Source organism: Monocercomonoides exilis (assembly GCF_001643675.1).
Source record: "Monocercomonoides exilis strain PA203 chromosome Unknown scaffold18-1597598, whole genome shotgun sequence".
NCBI classification, from domain to species: Eukaryota; Preaxostyla; order Oxymonadida; family Polymastigidae; genus Monocercomonoides; species Monocercomonoides exilis.
In genome coordinates this window covers 135,579-153,449 of record NW_027150563.1, presented here as the reverse complement: position 1 = coordinate 153,449, position 17,871 = coordinate 135,579, and the positions used below count along the sequence as shown (strand labels likewise).

The window sequence follows — 17,871 nt, the reverse complement described above, 5'->3', positions numbered from 1 at the left end:
AATTGATATTTGTTGATTGATGTTTTGGATGAAATGGATATTCTTGTTCAAATAAATGAGGTTTGTTAATTCTTTTTATTTATGGAGTGACGTGGGTTATTTTATTCCTTTTTTGAAATTTTTTGTGTTTTTTTCTGAAAGAGACACAACATTTATCGTTTGAGAGTTTTCAAATAGATGAAATTGCCAAAAAACAGAGACTTTTTGGAAAGGCTTTGACATTTCAGAAAGGAATATATTTTTTCATTGAATATGTGTTTATCGTTTGTTTGATTTGAATATTTCATCTTTTTGATTTTTTTTTCAAATGGTGATTTCACAATCTAATTTTATCTTCATGTTCTTTTCAGGGCAAATGGAAGTTTAGAGGCAAAAGCCTAAGGTTTTTTTTAATAATATTGACAGATTTTTGTTTGGTTGAATATTATTTCAAGTTGGGAAGAAAGGCAGAGAATAATTGAAGAACAGAGAAAGGCTTTTGAAGAAAAGAGATTGTGATTAGCCTTGGAAAACAAAATGTGAAAACAACACACATAAAGGCAGAATCAGATGGAAGGACAATTATTCATTTCATGCTGATCTTGAGGATTGGATTGAATGGCTGAGACAATTCTGAGTGGGAATGAAATTGATGTTGATAATGATTGAAGAAGGGAACAGGCAGCAACATCGCTTGGAAGTGAAGAGATGGATAAGAGAGGGAAAAAGATCGATTTGGATGAGAAAAAAGGAATCGAAGAAAAAGAGAAGATTTGAGTGAGTTTGTTGATTTGTGAATGCGACAAAGTTCCACTGGAAAGGAAAAGAGAAAATCATTGAACAACAGAAATATTACTTCCTCAAATTTCACGTTCTTTTTCTCATGAAATCTTCATCAATTTGAACAACATGGAAGGAAAAGCCTCAAATACCACTTCTTCTTCATTCTTCTTCTTCTTCTTCAACCAAGTTCAGAAAACAACAAAAACCATTCAATCGTCCATCAGTGCCTTTTGGATACCCTCCATTTAACTCATTTCTTTTCCCTCCTTCGTTTTCGCCTTCACCTCCGCAGCAGCAGCATGCACAGCAGAAGGAGTTGAAGAAGACACAGAAATCTCCTAACATTGAAGAAAAAGAAAAAGAAAAAGAAGAAGGAAGGAATTCGCTGAATGGAAAAGGAAGAGCCACATGTGATTTGCTGGGACAAGAGCATTCTTCGAAGCAGCAGAAGAATCCAAAAGATGAGAATGTTGACAATTCCAAAAAGGATGGGATGAAACAGACAAGAAGGGAAGGCAACATCGAAGATGAATTGGTTGCTGAGCTGAATGATGATACAACAGAAGAAGAAAACGACGACGATGACGATAAGGATGATTCAACAGGAGGAGGAGAAGAAGAAGATGATGAAGGGGTTGGAGAAGAGAAAGAGAAAGAGATTGAGAAGTTTTTTTCTTGTGAAAATGAGAAGAAATTCAAAATGAAAATGAGATGCAATATGAGACATCAGAAAACAAGGAAGAATTTCGAGGGGAAGATGAAACAGACAAAACAAAAGAAGAAGAAGAAGAAGAAGAAGAATTTCATGAGGCAGAACAAAAGTCAGCTGAAAAGAAGACATTTCTGTTTGGGTTTGACAGCCAGTTGGGAGAAAGGATGGCATTTGAGGACAGACTGGAAGAGGAAAGAAGATGGAAAGAGGAGAAAGACAGGCTGGATGAGGCAGACACGAGTGAAGCAACAGACTTTTCACAGAAACAACAGAAACAGGGAGATTTCGATGAAAAGAGGCAGATTCCTCAACATTCCAACAAATTTGAATCCAGAAAGAGGCAAAAAGCACCTGAAGACAGAGCCTTTGACAGAAACTCTGTGTTTTTGACATCGTATTCGCGACTTGCCTCAGCTTCGTCTGGCCTTGTCATTCCATCGCCATCTGAAAATGGCAGAGGAAAAGAAAGAAAAGAAGGAAAGGAAGGGAGAAGAACAGATAGACAGGTCAGTGGGGATGATATCAATCATTTTTCATCATCATCATCAGTTTCTTCTTCTTCCTCTTCCTCTTCTTCTTTCCAATCTCCCCATCTGCACAAGACACACTCCTCCCCTCGCTCTTCGTTGCATTCAGTTGAAGACCCAGTTTTGTCGATGACACTGCCTTCGCATTCTGGAAGTGAGCTTCTTCGGATGAAAGAGAAGCAGCAACAAACAGCTGGCTCTTCCTCCACTTCTTCCTCTTCTTCCTCTTCTTCTTTCAACAGCTCTTCCATTTTGCCTCTCGAAGAAGATGCCTTTTTCAGAGCAGTCAAACATCATTCTCCTCCAGCTGATCTTTTCTTTAACTCACAAAAAGAGAAACAGAACATTTCTTCTTTTTTTGCTTCACTGTTATCTGCCAGAACAGCCATCGGGACAGACAACGAATATCTGCAAATGGGATGTGCGGGGAAGCAGAGTATCTGATGGGAGCGACACACCCAATGTTGCAGGAGTTTGCGATTATGGATGTGGCGGAGATACAGGATGTGAGACCACCGTGTGTTCTGTCTGGGATGGATGTGTATTTTGTTTGGGAAGAGTGTGGCAATTCGATGAACGAGATGCTGATGAAGTTCATGGGCATCCAGTCGATGGCGCTGCCTCAACTGAAAGGGGAATGTTGCAGCGTTGATTGATGAGATTGTGAAAATGGAGATGTGGATGGAAATGAAGAGGAGAGGATGGGAGGGCTGATGGAGATGAAGGTTGCAGAGAAGAATGAGAAGAAGGGATGTTGTGGCAGCAGAGGATGAAAGAGTGCAAGAAATAGGGCGACTGATGAGGAAGGAGGAGAAAAAGAGGGAGGAGAGAGAAAGTGAAAGTGAATGAGGCAGCCAGCTGTTGTTGCGACTGGGAGAGGTGACATACATGAGCAGTGAAAAAAAAATGATCCCTTCAAACAAATCAACTGCTGCTCGAATGCCAACAAAGGCAGTTTTGGTGGTGGCAGGCAATTTATTCAGACAATTGGGTTGACAGAGAGAGAGAGAGAAGAAAGGCAAGAATGAAACACAATTTTTTGTGGAGCTGCATTGTTATCTTTGCTCTCTGAAGCATTTCCTGTGCTGTCTCTTGAGAAGACTTCTCCTCCTTTTTCTCCTTTTCCTTCACTTTATTGTGATTGAAATGACGATGATGAAGGAGAATTGTTTGATTCGATCCAATGAAATATGTATAAGTCGCCTCATTCTTCCTCTTTATCTTCTTCAAGTGTTCAAAGACTCTGAAATGTGTGTGTGAGGTGGATGATAGCATTTTGGAGAACTTGGTGATAGTGGATGCTTCTCTGTGTGCAATGGATGTGTATATGCTGCTGCTCAAAACGCATATGTTGATCAGCCATCTTTCACTATCGATCTGGATATTAATGGAGAAAGGGATGTGTTGTGGGATTCTGCTCGAACAGCAATTTGTGTGGCCGGTGGGAGAGAGGAAGGAGAAGAAGCAGAAGCTCAGATGAACAGAAGTCTAAGTCAGTGAAAAATATCCTTTTTTATTTTATCTTTGCAGCAATTGAGATGGCAATGGATGCAAATAGGAAAGAACAGAACTTCATTCCATTTTGATTCGTTTTGTTGTTGTTGTTGGATTGAGAGGAATAATGAATGATGAACAGACATGTCAGCTTCCCTTTTCACTCATTCCATCGGAAATTCACTTGTCAGATTTATTTGATCCACAAAAGCATCATCCTTGTTTCCTTTTCTCATCCAAGTTGCCAAAGTCAACTTCTCCATCTTCCTCTCTCCATTCCACTTCACCAGAAATCAAATGCATTTTCTTTTCAAAAAGTGATTGAAAAGAGTCACAAAAAAGGAGTGAACATCAGCTTCTGTTGCCCACTCCACCAAACAAAGAACTTGGCTGCCTCATTTTTGGAACTGATGAACAGCAACTTTCACCAAACGATCTCTTTCTTGATGTTTGATGTTGTTTGTGCAAGCTGTGCATTTTGTCTTGGACCTTTTCCATCAAGCCCAATTTGATTATTTGAAAGGTTTCATATTCTTTTGTGATTCAGCACACTCCTTGAGCCATCCAGAAACAGATGCAAACAATAAAAATATTTTCAAAAAAAATAAAAGAAAAAAGAAAAAGAAAAAAGAAAGAAAGAAAAAGAAAAAGAAAAGAAAAGAAACTTATTATTCAAGCTTTTGTGCAGTGTTATTATTTTTTTCTTCAATTTCAAAACAACAAATCCACTCCATTCCAGAATTAAGATTGTTCACTGTTTTCAGTTTGAAATACACGTCTGTATTTCTGATTTGGAAATTGTTGCTCCATGAAGCATTGCAAATCAAAAGTCGTTTTCCATTTCATATTTTTGAGTAATTATAGGTTCGATCAAAAAGAAACAAAAGATTGGCATATCTTGGCTGCCACTGCCAAGTCAAGTTTTTTCTTTATCGTTTCCATTTCTTGACTAGTTTTTGTGTGGTGAAGCAATTGGGATTAACAACATATCGTTTTGATTTTGCGAGATAACCAACAAAGTTTGTGGTTTCGATTATTGTGTGGATTGATGAGCCGTATTAAATTGAACACTTTCAACAATTAAAAGAATGAAAGAATGCACCAATTGTAATTCTTTCAACGAAATCTCTAACTGTTTTCATTCAAATCAGTTATTTGGTTTAAATTTTTTTGATATAGGGTTATAATTTTATCTCGACCTTTTTTTTTATCTTGACCTTTTTTTTTAATTAATCATTAACTTTTCCCACAATTTCATATTTTTAAAGATTTTTAAGTATATATATGAATTCAACAGATAAAAATAAATACATTTTGAAACAAACCCAATTTCACATGGGGAGAGAGAGAGAGAGAGAGAGAGAGATGGGGGGGTTTAGCCCCTTCATTGAACTTCTGTGTGGAATTGGAGGGTTACATGGGGCATAAAACCTTTTGTTTGTTTAAAATGTTATTTTTAGATTTTTTTTTTCATTTCATTTCAATTAAAAAAATAAAAAATTATTATGATCTTAAAAATATTATTAAAAAAATGAAAATATCAACAGAAATAAAAATAAAAGAAGGTCAGAAAAAACTGCAGCGCGCAATGTCTTCGCGTAAGTACAGGAAGTATCACAGTCGGCTGGAGCGAATGGCTCACATCGTTGTTGATGGAGTTGTTCGTATAACTGATGCTATCAATTCTAAGGAATTTAGTCTCACTGGAATAAAAAATGCAGTTCGAGCGCTGAGAAAAGGAAGGCTGGTCGGAAAAATTGGCAGACCTGCAGCAGTGGTGGGCGAAAAGGAACAAAGAGTTCTTGACATTATTCACATTGAAGCAAAGTCTGGAACATGTTTAACTTTGAAAAAAACAAGAGAATTGGTTTGTTTAATTTTTATTTATATGTTTTAATCATTTGTTTTTCAGATAGAAAATGTTATAAACGACAACGATGAAGAAGATACACAATTTTTTGAAGATTCAATGTCTGCCACGGATAACCATGTGAAGCTTCATCCTGAGCTGAAGACTGAAACTCCGAAGAATTTGGATATCAACCGACTGGATGTTTCGTGCAGAAGTGCTTGAAAACCATGGTTTAAAACATTCGATGAGCTGCATGAAAAATATCATTTCAATCCAGTTTTAATTATAAATATCGACGAATCTTCAACGCGCGTTCCTTCAGACACAAAACAGCTTGTTGTTCACACTTCAGATTCGAAAGCAGGTTTTACGAAAGAACCACCAAGAATGATTAATTCCACATTCGTGGCAGCTGTTGCAGCGGACGGATATGCTTTTCCTTCAGTCATTTTGTGGCCAAGTGCAAAGCTGCCAGAGGAGCTGAAATGCCTGTTATCCCCAACGTTGGAAATTTGGGCAAATGGAAGCGGCTGGATGGACAACGAGTGCTTCAAAAGATATGCCCTCACCATTCTTCTGCCTTCCATCATCGAAAGAAGAAAGCGCATGTCACTTGAAAACGAGCACATTCTTCTCCTTCTTGACTCGCATGCATCTCGCGCAGATCCATCGATCTGGCGAGAATTCCAAAAACAACAAGTTGACGTTTTAACCTTCGTGCCACACAGCACACACCTCTGTCAACCACTGGACAGAGGAGTGTTTGCCGTGTTCAAATCTGAACTGATAAACAGATTTGAGGCTCCCTCTTCTTCTTCATCTTCCTCCAAACGAGCAGCAATTTCCGACGTTCTGCCTCAAGCCATCCACACTGCATTATCACCTTCTGTAATTCAGAAAGCTTTCGTCTGCAGTGGTGTTCTGCACAATTCTTCTGGGCCAGTTCTTTTGAAACTGCCCGAATCTTCAATTTACCCTCTTCCATCCCGAAGAAACAGATTCAACTTTTATGGAAAAGTGATAACCGACGAAAATCTTTTAGAGAAATGGGAAAATCATTTGAAAATAAATATTGAAAGGAAAAATGAAATGGATGAAAAGGAGAAAGATGAAGTGAAGACTGTTGTGGATGAAAAGAAAAAAATAAAAAGAAGATTTCTTCATGTGAAAAACGATGATTCTGATGAAGAAAAGAAAGATAATGCATTAAATCGAGGTGAAGGAAAAAGGAAAGTTATTAGAAGAATTAATTCTGATTTTGTTTTCTTTTAATTATGTTGTTTTTTGAATTTTTTTCACTTCATTTTTTTGGGTCAGAATAAAGAAAAAGGGTCAAGATAAAATAATAACCCTACTTTTTTTTCGTATTTTTCGATTGTATTTTTGTTAAAGATACAATTTTTGAATTGCAAAAGAACACAGAAATTGATCAAAAATCGAATATCAAAATGATGAATGGATTGCTGAGCAGGATGGATGAAAAAGAAATCAATTCGATTTTCACAGGGAAATTGTTGGAAGAGATAGAAGCAATGATGAAAAAAGAGAAAATATCATTGGAGAATATTATTTTGTTGCTAAAGAGCATAGGATACAATAATGCTTTGAAAAATCTTCGAGATTTATGTTATTCCACATCTTCGTTTTCCAAAAGACTCGAAATGATGGTGACTGTTGATTATAAAAAGAAAGATGAAAGGAATGAAAAACAGTTGATAGAACTTTGCGAATGTTTTCTTTTAATTTACGGAAGCTTTTCTTCAAAATTGTTTCCAATCTGTGTGCCTTGTGTTTTGAAATTTGCGTCGAACAAAGAGGAAAACGAGGAAACACAAAAGGAAGTGGAAATGGCTTTGTTGGCTTTGAGCAACATTAAATATGATGCATGTGATATTCGATTTCATTTTTTATATTTTTGCATATTTTTCATCAATTTTTGATTAGGAAATAAAGCAAGAACTGTATTTGAATGAAATAAAAGAAATCATCAAATATCATCAACTGCATCGCAATCTGACAGATCTTGGATATCAATCTGCTTGGGAGTTTTTGGTTAGACGGTTTGATACTGATCAAAGCTTGGAAACAGTTATAGTGAATGAATTACACTTTGCAAGAGAAGCAGCAAGCGAAGTTGAAGAACTTGCAAATAGTGAAAGCTGTGTCAAAAAGGAAAATGAACCGGAAATTCAGAAAGCAATTTTTATTTTGATAAGATGGTGTAACATAATCGAAACATATATTTTCTGTCGATCATCATGGGGGAATGACTGTTCTAGTCTTTTTGATGTTATTGTAAAATTATTCAAAACAACAAAGGGAATATCAAGTGTTGTTGTTAAGTTTCTTGTCCACTTATTCAGCCGAATGACTTTTATTTTGAATGTGAATATCAGCGAGTTGATAAATTGTGGAATCCTTGACTTTATGTTGGATAAAATTTGTCAATCGACAGTGAACTTCGAAGAAATATTGAGTGAGCTGGATTTTTTCAAAAATTTGTCGGTAATTTTGAATGAAAGAAAAAATGAAAAAATCGACGAAATGCACCGAAGAATGCTGAAAATGGAAATTAATGAAAAATATGAAGAAGAAGGATTTGAAGATGTCTTAATCAGTTGTTTCTGTTTCATCCAATTCGACTATGGAAATGATGGAAAAATGAATTGTGAAATGTATTTAATCCCAATTTGAAGATGATATGATAAAAATGGGTGTGTGTGTGTGTGTGTGTGTGTGTGTGTGTGTGTGTGTGTGTGTGTGTGTGTGTGTGTGTGAGGGGATAGAGGTGATGGAATGAGCGTTGCATGCTGAGCTCTTTTTATATAGGAAAAAAAATAGAGTTAATGAAACATTGATAATTCAAATTTTCTTTTCAAAAACAATAAAATTTCTTTTTGAAATAAAGTTTCCTTTCTTTTTCATAAGAATGTGTTTATTTTTATTCTTCAAGGAATGATAAAAATGAATTTTTTGATTTATTTAAATTTCGAATATTTTTGAATTTGAGAAAAAAATATAATTATGATCCCATTTCTTTATTCTGACCCAATAAAGTGAAAAAAAATGAAGAAAAAGATTACCAAAACAGAATTTATTTATGATATGATATTCATTTCTCCTTTTGTACGATTTTTTGAATTGTCCTGCTTCTCATCACATGAATCGTTGTTTTTCACTTGGAGAAATTTTTTTTTTTTTTTCTTATCATCGAAAACAGTCTTCACTTCATCTTTCTCCTTTTCATCCATTTCATTTTTCCTTTCAATAGTGATATTTGAAAGATTTTTCAATTCCTCTTTAAGATTTTCGTCGGTTATCACTTTTCCACAAAAGTTGAATCTATTTCCGCAAGATGGAAGAGAATAAATGGATGATTCTATCAGTTTCAAAAGAATTGGTCTTGAAAAATTATGAAAAACATAACTGATAAAATAATAATCTTCTGTTATGCGGACAAAGATAATGTCATGTGGATTGCTCAAGGCAGAACATCTTCAACTGCAGCTCATGAAAAAATAAGATGAAGAGGCACATGAATCTTCTAATCAATTCACTGCTTCACATTTGAACACAGAAAGCACTTCTCTGTTCAACGGTTAACAGAAATATGTTCTGTGTGGCACGAAAGTATTTAATCAACTTGTTGTGATTGGAATTCAAACCACATCGATGCATTTGCATAAGAAGCGATGAAATCGAGAAAAAGAATAATGTGATTGTTATCAAGTTGAAATCACTCTCTATTGTTTCCTGCCAGAAGAAAAAGAATGTCTGTGCATGCAGTTTGAAACACTTTTATTCCAACCATCTTCTTTCGTTTGCATATATTTTCATGCATTGGTGGTTAATGGCTTCGAAGCTCTTCGGGAAGATTAACGCTTGGCCATGAAATAATGAAATAAATGATTAATCCATTTGTTGCAACAGCTGCCATCAAAAGAGAATTTTATATTCTCCGTGGCTCAATGGTCAAACCTGTTTTCGCATCAGCAGTGTGAACAACAAATCCTGTGGAAGTTGATTAAATGCACGTTTAAAACTTGTCAACATTCACATCAAAAGTGGGGCTATAATGACATGTTTCATGCAACACGTCGAGTGTTTCATATCAGTGTTTTTGAACTCATCTTCAGGAAATAACAATGTGGAAAAAATCCACATTCTTCTGATTTCTTGTCATTAACTCAGTGTGACGTTTTTCACGGTTAATTAGCTATGGAAATAAAAACTTCAACAAATAGGTGCAATTTCTTTGCATTTGCCCTTTTAATCATTTTCTATCTGAAATATAAATAAAAAAACAGGTGTGATTATTATTGAAAACATGGGTGATTATTTTCGAAATCATATTTTTTCTGTCAAAAATTTCGGTTCGAAGATTTGAAAAGAACATTCCTTAATGGACCATGAAAAGTTATGGATTTTATTTTAATGATGCAGCTTCAATTATTTCAAGTCAAACTTTGGCTTTTGAAACGAATGATTAACCATTAATGTTTTCATGACAATTATTCAGACAATGTTAATGAATTTTCATATTATCAACACCCCGAAAAAAGTTATGATTTCAAAAATAATCACCCAGATTTTAACGTTGTGATGAATTTCTTGTCAATTTAGTGAAATACGGCTAGCTGGAAAAGAATATTGATAAAAACATGAGATTTTTATTCTTTCCAGTAAAATTCTCAAAAGTAATTTTCCAAATAAAAATTGTATTTATTCATATTATTTATTTGAACCAAATTTTCTATGTACAAACACATTCTCGAATAGTGAAAGATGTTGATTTTGCCACTTCACTGAGCTCCAAAAAGGAATTGGAGTGTTTCTTGGAGCATTTTTTTGTTTTGTTCATACAAAATATTTCTATCAAATAGTTTTTTCTGATTGACGGAACATGAAAATAATATTTTTTATTATTATGATACACAACTCATTCTTTTCAAAATGAAAATATCTGTGGAAATATAATTTAAAGAAGGACAGAAATATAACAGAATGCAATATTTTTTCTCCACTTTCGAAAACAAAAAAGTTCGCTGGATAAAATAAGTGTTTTCGCTTTGGATTAAACAGAGTGCATAACTTTTACTGTCAATTCACTGGAATTCAGATCTCAGAAATCAAAATGACTGTGCAATCACTGAGGAAATGAAGATAGGTTGGAAAAGAAGACAGACCTGCATATGTTTTCAAAGAAAAGAAATAACAAGTTTTGAAAACTATTCACATTGAGGCAAAATCTGGTATGTGCTTTACTCCAAAAAATGAATAAATAAACTAACAAAGAGAAAGTTCGGTGAAATTTTCATGTTAATGTGTGGGTGATTAAACTTGGAATTATAACTTTTTTGGGGGCTTGGATTTCTCAAGGGTTGAATGTTCTTGGGAAGAGATTTCTTCTTCAAATACAAAATTCAACAAAATATTTTTCTAAGAAATGTCTTATCTGTAATAAAGACGAAGAAATCATTAATATTTCTTTTTCCTTTTTTGTGTTCATTTGTTAATATTCAAGAGAAATCTTAGAACAGTCAATAATGGATAAAAAATAATATAGGTGATTATTTTTGAAATCATAACTTTTTTCGGGGTGTTGATAATATGAAAATTCATTAACATTTGCTGAATAATTGTCATGAAAACATTAATGGTTAATCATTCGTTTCAAAAGCCAAAGTTTGACTTGAAATAATTGAAGCTGCATCATTAAAATAAAATCCATAACTTTTCATGGTCCATTAAGGAATGTTCTTTTCAAATCTTCGAACCGAAATTTTTGACAGAAAAAATATGATTTCGAAAATAATCACCCATCTTTTTTTTGTTTCGTTTGTAATGCAAAAATAGAGGTTTGATCGAAACAAGCGGTTATGTTTATCACATAATATTTCTCACAAAATGAGTGATAACTTTTGAAATCAAAACTTTTTTCATGTTATTGATTTTTCGAAAGTTGTTTACCATTTAGAAAAGAAAAATGAATTCGAATATAAAATTCATAACATCTGTTTCAATAACAAATGTTTGATTTGATTAAAAAAATAAAGAAGCCTTGAAATCTCCTGTTCACTTTTCAGAGTTCATTTTTTGAAATTCATAAGAATCTTTTTGTTCCAAAATTTTGAAAGATAAAATATGATTTCAAATGTAGTCCTCCAAATGAATAAAGCCTCAAAAAAGTTACACATGTCAAACAAAAACACTGGAAAATTGTTTGAGTATTCTTGCGTTTTTTAAAAACTGTTAACATTTATTACCAATAAATGAATAACAAAATGCCTATTTTCAAGTTATACACAAATTAAATCAATCATTTGATGACGAAGAAAAAACAAAAGATTTTTTTACCCCTTTTTATTGTATTCTTTTAACCTTCTCAATACGTTACAGCACAACAGTTCCTTCATCAAAAATCTTTATCAAAAAAAAAAAAAGTCAATTTGTTTTTCAAAAAATGCAATTTTGATATTTAGATAATGGACCATTAAATACAAATTTAATAAACATGAACTCTTGGCCTTTGCGACAAGGAAAAATAACATGATGATTGTCGGTCGAATAACGAAACTTGTGTCGAGGTTTTTTTTTTTTTTTTTTTTTTTTTTTTTTTTTTTTTTTAAGACATGAAAATTTTTATATGTATTGAAAAATTCGATTGAACAAAAACAAATAAATAAAAAACAAAAAATTTTAGAAATAAGTTTCAATTTTTCATGGATCAAAAATACCATAATTATAAAATATTTTTTCCTAATTATGGGTATGATCAAAATAATTAATTGTTTAACTGATGAATTATTAAATATAAAGTGTTGTAAGCTTCACATTTCATAAATATTTATGGCAAATATTTTATGTCTGTAATGTGTTTTTTGCTTCTCGCTAATTTCATTTTGTTCTCAAAAATGATCTTTATTTTTGAACTATTATTTTGCTTTCGCATAATTCAATGAATAATCCATTTAATATGTATGAGAATTTTACGCATTTGCGAATTTCATAGGTGGTGGATGATTGAGCATAAGCATTTTAGAAATTTCACACACTTTTACGATCCCTTAAAATTTTGATTTGAATTGTGTTTCTATTATTTCATTTTATTGTTTTTGCATAGATTTCAATTGATTTATTGAAATAAACGAAATATCAAATCGATTATTGAATAAAAGTTCATTTTTTTTGAAAAATTTGGATTTCTAGTGTTTGAAAGTTGAGAAAATTATTAAATGTTTAAACTGAAGATTTTTCACAAAAATTTTAACTCTTTCATTTGAAAAATTATCAAAGAATGAACTAAAAAATATTAACAATTTGAGAATGACGCATTTAAGCAGGTTCAGAAGGTATTTGAGAGACTGTGACGCAGACATAGATCAGGAGCAGTGAAGGAAAGTTGCACAGGAGGCGTGGAAAAAAAAAGGATACGAAAATGAAGCTTGCTTATGAGAAGCAGTTTTTGTATTCAAAATCAGAGAGCATCATCTTTCTGAGAGCGGTTCCACTGAATATATCTTGGGGAGAGACTCAGACAAGATCCCTCAATGGATATTGGATAATGTGGATGAAAATGCAGAGGGGGAAGAAACAAGGAAGAGAACACCGTTACCATCCGTTTCATCCACTTCAACGAGTGATTCAGATTCCTAATTTGTTCGAACAGAGAGTCGATGTCCCACAACCTCTTCCATGTCGAATCTGGTGGATGCAATGGCCTGCTCATCACCTTATGAGAAGCTGATTGTGGACTTGAGGGATTCGCTGTTCATGTTGCTTCATGGAAGGAACGAGAAGAAAGAGATGGCAATTGGCTCCTTGAAAGAAAGAGAGCAATCAGCTGCCCAGATCCTGTTCTGGGTTGCTAATCTGGCGCTCCACTCCTTTGACGAAATGGAAAACCCTCTTCAGTCACTTGCGAATCTGAGTCCGCACATTGTTCTGTTCTCTGAGCACATGGTGATCACAATAGCGATGCACTCAGACTGCTCGTTAGATTCTGACACTTCCTCCATCTCTTCACCCTCCACCATGGTCACATCTTCCTCTGATGTTTCTGTGAAGAGCGAGAGATTCGCAAAATCACCTCCTCCTTCATCAGCATTTGAGGATGAGGATGACAACAGAAAAGAGTGTTTGAGGTGGAAAGTGGCAGAGCTACTGACAAATAAGAAGATGGAAGTAACGAAGGAATCAGCTGTTCTCTTGATTGGGGTGACTCTGTGAGAGTGCTTGAAGTTGCAGATTCCGTTTGGTGAGTACGACGCAGTGATTGCAGGAAACATAATTACCAAAGGAGAAAGAACAAACGCTTCTGCAGTCAGCATGTCAACATATTTTGAGTCTGCAAAAGCGTTCTTAGCATCACAAGTATCATGCCGATCTGCACAAAAAGAAATGCTGAGCCTTTCTATTTTGTTTTTCAAAAAGAGACTGTGTTGGAACAGTATCCGATATAATTGGCTTGGGGGAAATAGCAAACAAAGGCAAAAAAAAAACAGCATGTGAAATAGATTCATGGAATACGCATGAGATTGTTAACCTGAGACATCTTGAAAGAATTAATTAGAGAAGTGAAGAAAATAAGAAGTTTTTCAATCGGTCGAAGGATTATAACCTTTTTTTCTGGAATGATCAAAAGTTTTGCTCAAGAAAAGATGGAAGATAGATATTTAAGAAAATCGATGAGGAAGTCAGTATTCATGTGACTTAAAAAATTGTTTGCATATATTTTTGCAGGGAGATGCTGTTCGTGAAATTGTAAAAAAGAGAATGTTCACAGTTTTTGTTTGCAAATGCATCATATAGAAAAATAAATTCAACTTTAACATTAAAAAATGTTTATTTATGAACTTATGGAGATGAAAAGCGAAAAATAATAATTGTCAAAATTTCAAAAAAAGATTTAGCTTTTTGTTTAAAAGCGTTATATGATTCATAACAAAGGAGCATGTTAATTGAACAAAAATGAAAAAAAAAGCTAAAGAAAAAGTATATTATTGAGAGTTTCTAAAGAAAGAGAGTGTCTCCTATCCCCAACAATACGGCGAAGTCGAGAAAAGAGGCGCTCACAAGAAGCTTCGCTACACGGAAACGTAACCAAGGCGAAACAAACATTCGAAAATATCGAATGAAATATGCCAGACTTGCTTATTTCTGAAAAGAAAACAAATAAATTATTCTGCAGTAATGATTGATGGTAATCAAGAAGAAATGAAGAATACAAAGCTTCAAGCTTTTCCTTGAAGTTTTCCGTTTGGTTCAGAAACACTTTTGATATATAACCATGAAATCCACTTTTCATTCTTATGAACCAGTCCATATTAATTTTCTCTTGTATGTTTCTTGTTTCTTTAACTTTTTGCTCCAAATTTTTTAGAGTTCCAATTTCAATTTGTTCATTTGAACCAATGAAAACAATATCTTCTTCATTTTCTTCATTTTTCTTTTCTTCATCATCATCCAAATCATCCGTTTCATTTTTTCCTTTTTCTTTAGAACAATCTTCATTTTCTTTTCGCCTGTTGCAGCGAGTGTTGTGAATAACATTTTCTTTCATTGTTGAGGAATAGGTCTCAGATTTTTCAATATATTCATCTTCTTCAGAATCACTTTCGGCTTGCAATAGTCCAAATTCATCTTCATCTGTTTCATCTGTTTTCTCCTCATGTTTTAAAGAAGATTCTTCACATTTTGTCGAAGAGTTTTCTTCGATTATTTGAAGAAGTTGTACAATTCGAGAATATTCTGGAAATGAGTTTTCTTTTTTTTCATAAACTTTTGCTGAAGAAGACTGATTTGATGGAGGAATGAAGGATGGGTCTTTATTTGAATTTTCATGGAGTGATGGATTAAGTGACTGAAGTGCTGAATAAAACGAATCAATTGAAAAAGGGTTAAATGTGTATGTTGACGAAGAAGAAGGAAAATCGAATGACAATTTATTTGTAAAAATATCGCTATCTATTGGACTTCTGGACTCAACGATTTGTTTTGAAGTTTTCGAAAATAATTCTTTCTTTCGGTCACTTCGTTTTTCAAAGATAAAAGTTCTCGGATCATAATCGATAACTTGATTTGATGAAATTTGTCTTATGTTCATTGCTGAATCAGATGAAGAATTTGAAGGAGAACTTGATGAAGAATCAGAAAAAGATGAAGACGACGGGGAGGAAACGAAAAAGGATTCGAAGGACGAAGACGAAATAGAAGCGGATGGTATATGTTTTGATTGATCGAATGAATATAATGGATTCCTTTTTTCAGAAGTTTTTTGAATCAGGTTTCGTTGATTTGTTTTTGATTCAGAGTGTTTCGTTGTTTGATCCAATGTTTCACTGCGAAAAATAAGATCGTATTTCGCTTTCAGCCTTTTCAATTCTTGGTTGAAAGACTCAGAAAAAGTACACAATTGATAGTTATTTCTCCCTCCAGGAGTTAATGAAAAGGCCAAAGAGATCAGGTTTCCTCTATCACCTGCAAAAAAGAAATTAAACAAAAGGATTATAATATCACATAAACCAGATTGCCAGTTTTCTTCTGAGAATTCTTCAAGGTCCTGCATCCATGAGAAGCGAGCAAATGCCTTCACCAGCAGAGGGAAAATATCTCCCAACTTCGTTTCGTCCTTTTCGAACTGTAACTGAAGTTCTCTTAAGGGTAATAATAGAAGTTCACATTTGATCACATTTTCGATAAAAATCAATTCCTGCAATTTTGAAAAATTATTATCATGAAATTGATTTCTAATAAAAGAACAAATATCAAAAATGCAAAGCCATCTTGTTTCAATGAAAGAAGGGCATTTTGGTGTTGAGGGTTGCCTGCGTGAAATCACCTTCGCTTGTTTCGCAAATGTTATTATTGCATCTTTCTGTGTTCGAATGAATTCGTTGTTGTTAAAAAAATGAGAAACAACTAAGTTTAATAAATGGTTGCAACAATAAATAAAAATTGGTGGTGTTCCTTTGTAAAATGACAAAGATTTTGCTGTTGTGGTTTCTTCTGAAAGGCTCTGAATTGCAAGCTTCTGAGGAAGCAAGCCGTCTGTGCAAAAACACCGAACTTCTCCGTGTAAATCTTTTATTTCTGTCATAATTTGGACTGCAAGTTGCGAATAATCAAAGGAAGTGTAGCACGCTTTTACTAATTTATAAAACATTGGCTTTGCACCTGGATTCAACGGAACCACAGTTACAGCTGTGTACTTTTTACCCGCGATAACTCCACCGTCAATCATAATACCGACTGAAGAATTGAAAATTGCAGCATCCCTTTCTTTAATTGCACCTGCCACTTCCTCATGAATTATTGAAGATAGTTTTCTGTAATTCAATGTGGGAAATATGGTTTCGGGAGAAAATGATGGATTTTGTTGAGAAATCTGTATAAGAGAAGAAATGAAACTATTAAACTCAGATGAATAAGCGGACAAAAATGCAATGTTGCAATGTCCAATTAACCTCAAAAATTGTTTTTTCAATAAATCACATTGAAAATGAAATGGAACTTCTTTTTTGTTTGAGAAATAAGTTGCTTGTTTGAGAGGATGATCCTGCTTCATCAATTTGATGATTGATGAATTTGTCAAAAGGGGACATTGATGATTAATTATTCGATCACATCCTTTTCTTCCGGAAACTCCACAATTAACTCCTTCTTTGCTGTTTGGACACAAATAATAAATATGTCCATCTTTTTTCAATGTTCCATCATTTTTCACGGGCGTGTAAGCTATCCAAACTGAATTTTTTTGAATTTCAAAGTGAACTTTTCCTATGTCTTCTCCAGTGTTATTAGGGTGCCTGTAAACTTGATAATAATCAAAGCAAATGAAATGATACAATATTTGATCAAAACTTGAAAATATCAAACATTTTCCAAAAATAGTTGATTTTGAACATTCCAACTCAACAAATGAACAATCACTTTTTTTAGCTCTTCTATTTTTTTGCTTAATGCAGCACTCTTTTGTAAAAAAAAAAAAAATAAAAATAAAAAAAGTTTCTGTCAAATTTAGTCTTTTGATAACTCAAACGATTTCTTTTGATTTTGCACTGTTTTGTAATTCCAAAGGCAAGCTTCTTAAAAAATCCTCATATGTTTTCAAATGATTCATGATATCCATCAAATAATTAATTTTTCCGTTCGACCGACTGATCTGTTCGACCGACTGATCTTTGTCGAAAAAATGAATTTTTGAAACAAGTGAAAAATACAAAATCTTATGTTAAAAAAAGGACTATATGTAATTTTTCATGGACAAATGATATTTTTTTAATTTCGGAACCATGAAAAATCAAATTCATATTAGCAAAATGTTAAAAATTAGTCATTTCCATCAAAAAAAGAAAAATGTTGATTTGTTTGGTTTTCTGTTAATAAAACAAAAAATTGAGACACCCTGATCAGAAAAAACGAATTAAAAATGAAAATAAAATAAATATTAATAAAAATATTTTGCGTTGTCGGTCGACTTGTCGAACACTTTGGAAAATGTCGGTCTGTCGCAAAGGCTTAAT

At 33.6% G+C, this 17,871-nt stretch overlaps 4 protein-coding genes across 4 annotated transcripts; all 4 read left to right on the top strand.

Annotated features, from left to right (window-relative positions):
* Positions 1-337: 337 nt before the first annotated feature.
* MONOS_6725 (uncharacterized protein) lies at positions 338-2,653 on the top strand (the record flags this gene model as incomplete). Its single annotated transcript, XM_067876978.1, has 4 exons — positions 338-361; positions 896-1,396; positions 1,474-2,155; positions 2,382-2,653. 4 exons carry the CDS (start codon positions 338-340, stop codon positions 2,651-2,653), a joined length of 1,479 nt encoding a protein of 492 aa, XP_067728705.1.
* Positions 2,654-5,083: 2,430 nt separating this feature from the next.
* Positions 5,084-5,569, top strand: MONOS_6726 (uncharacterized protein; the record flags this gene model as incomplete). The annotated part of the gene is made up of 2 exons (XM_067876979.1): positions 5,084-5,362; positions 5,408-5,569. The coding sequence occupies 2 exons, from the start codon at positions 5,084-5,086 to the stop codon at positions 5,567-5,569; spliced, it is 441 nt and encodes a 146-aa protein (XP_067728704.1).
* Positions 5,570-5,734: 165 nt separating this feature from the next.
* Positions 5,735-6,619, top strand: MONOS_6727 (putative DDE superfamily endonuclease; the record flags this gene model as incomplete). Its single annotated transcript, XM_067876980.1, has 1 exon — positions 5,735-6,619. The coding sequence occupies one exon, from the start codon at positions 5,735-5,737 to the stop codon at positions 6,617-6,619; it is 885 nt and encodes a 294-aa protein (XP_067728703.1).
* Positions 6,620-13,042: 6,423 nt separating this feature from the next.
* Positions 13,043-13,576, top strand: MONOS_6728 (uncharacterized protein; the record flags this gene model as incomplete). Its single annotated transcript, XM_067876981.1, has 1 exon — positions 13,043-13,576. The coding sequence occupies one exon, from the start codon at positions 13,043-13,045 to the stop codon at positions 13,574-13,576; it is 534 nt and encodes a 177-aa protein (XP_067728702.1).
* Between the last annotated feature and the right edge of the window lie 4,295 nt (positions 13,577-17,871).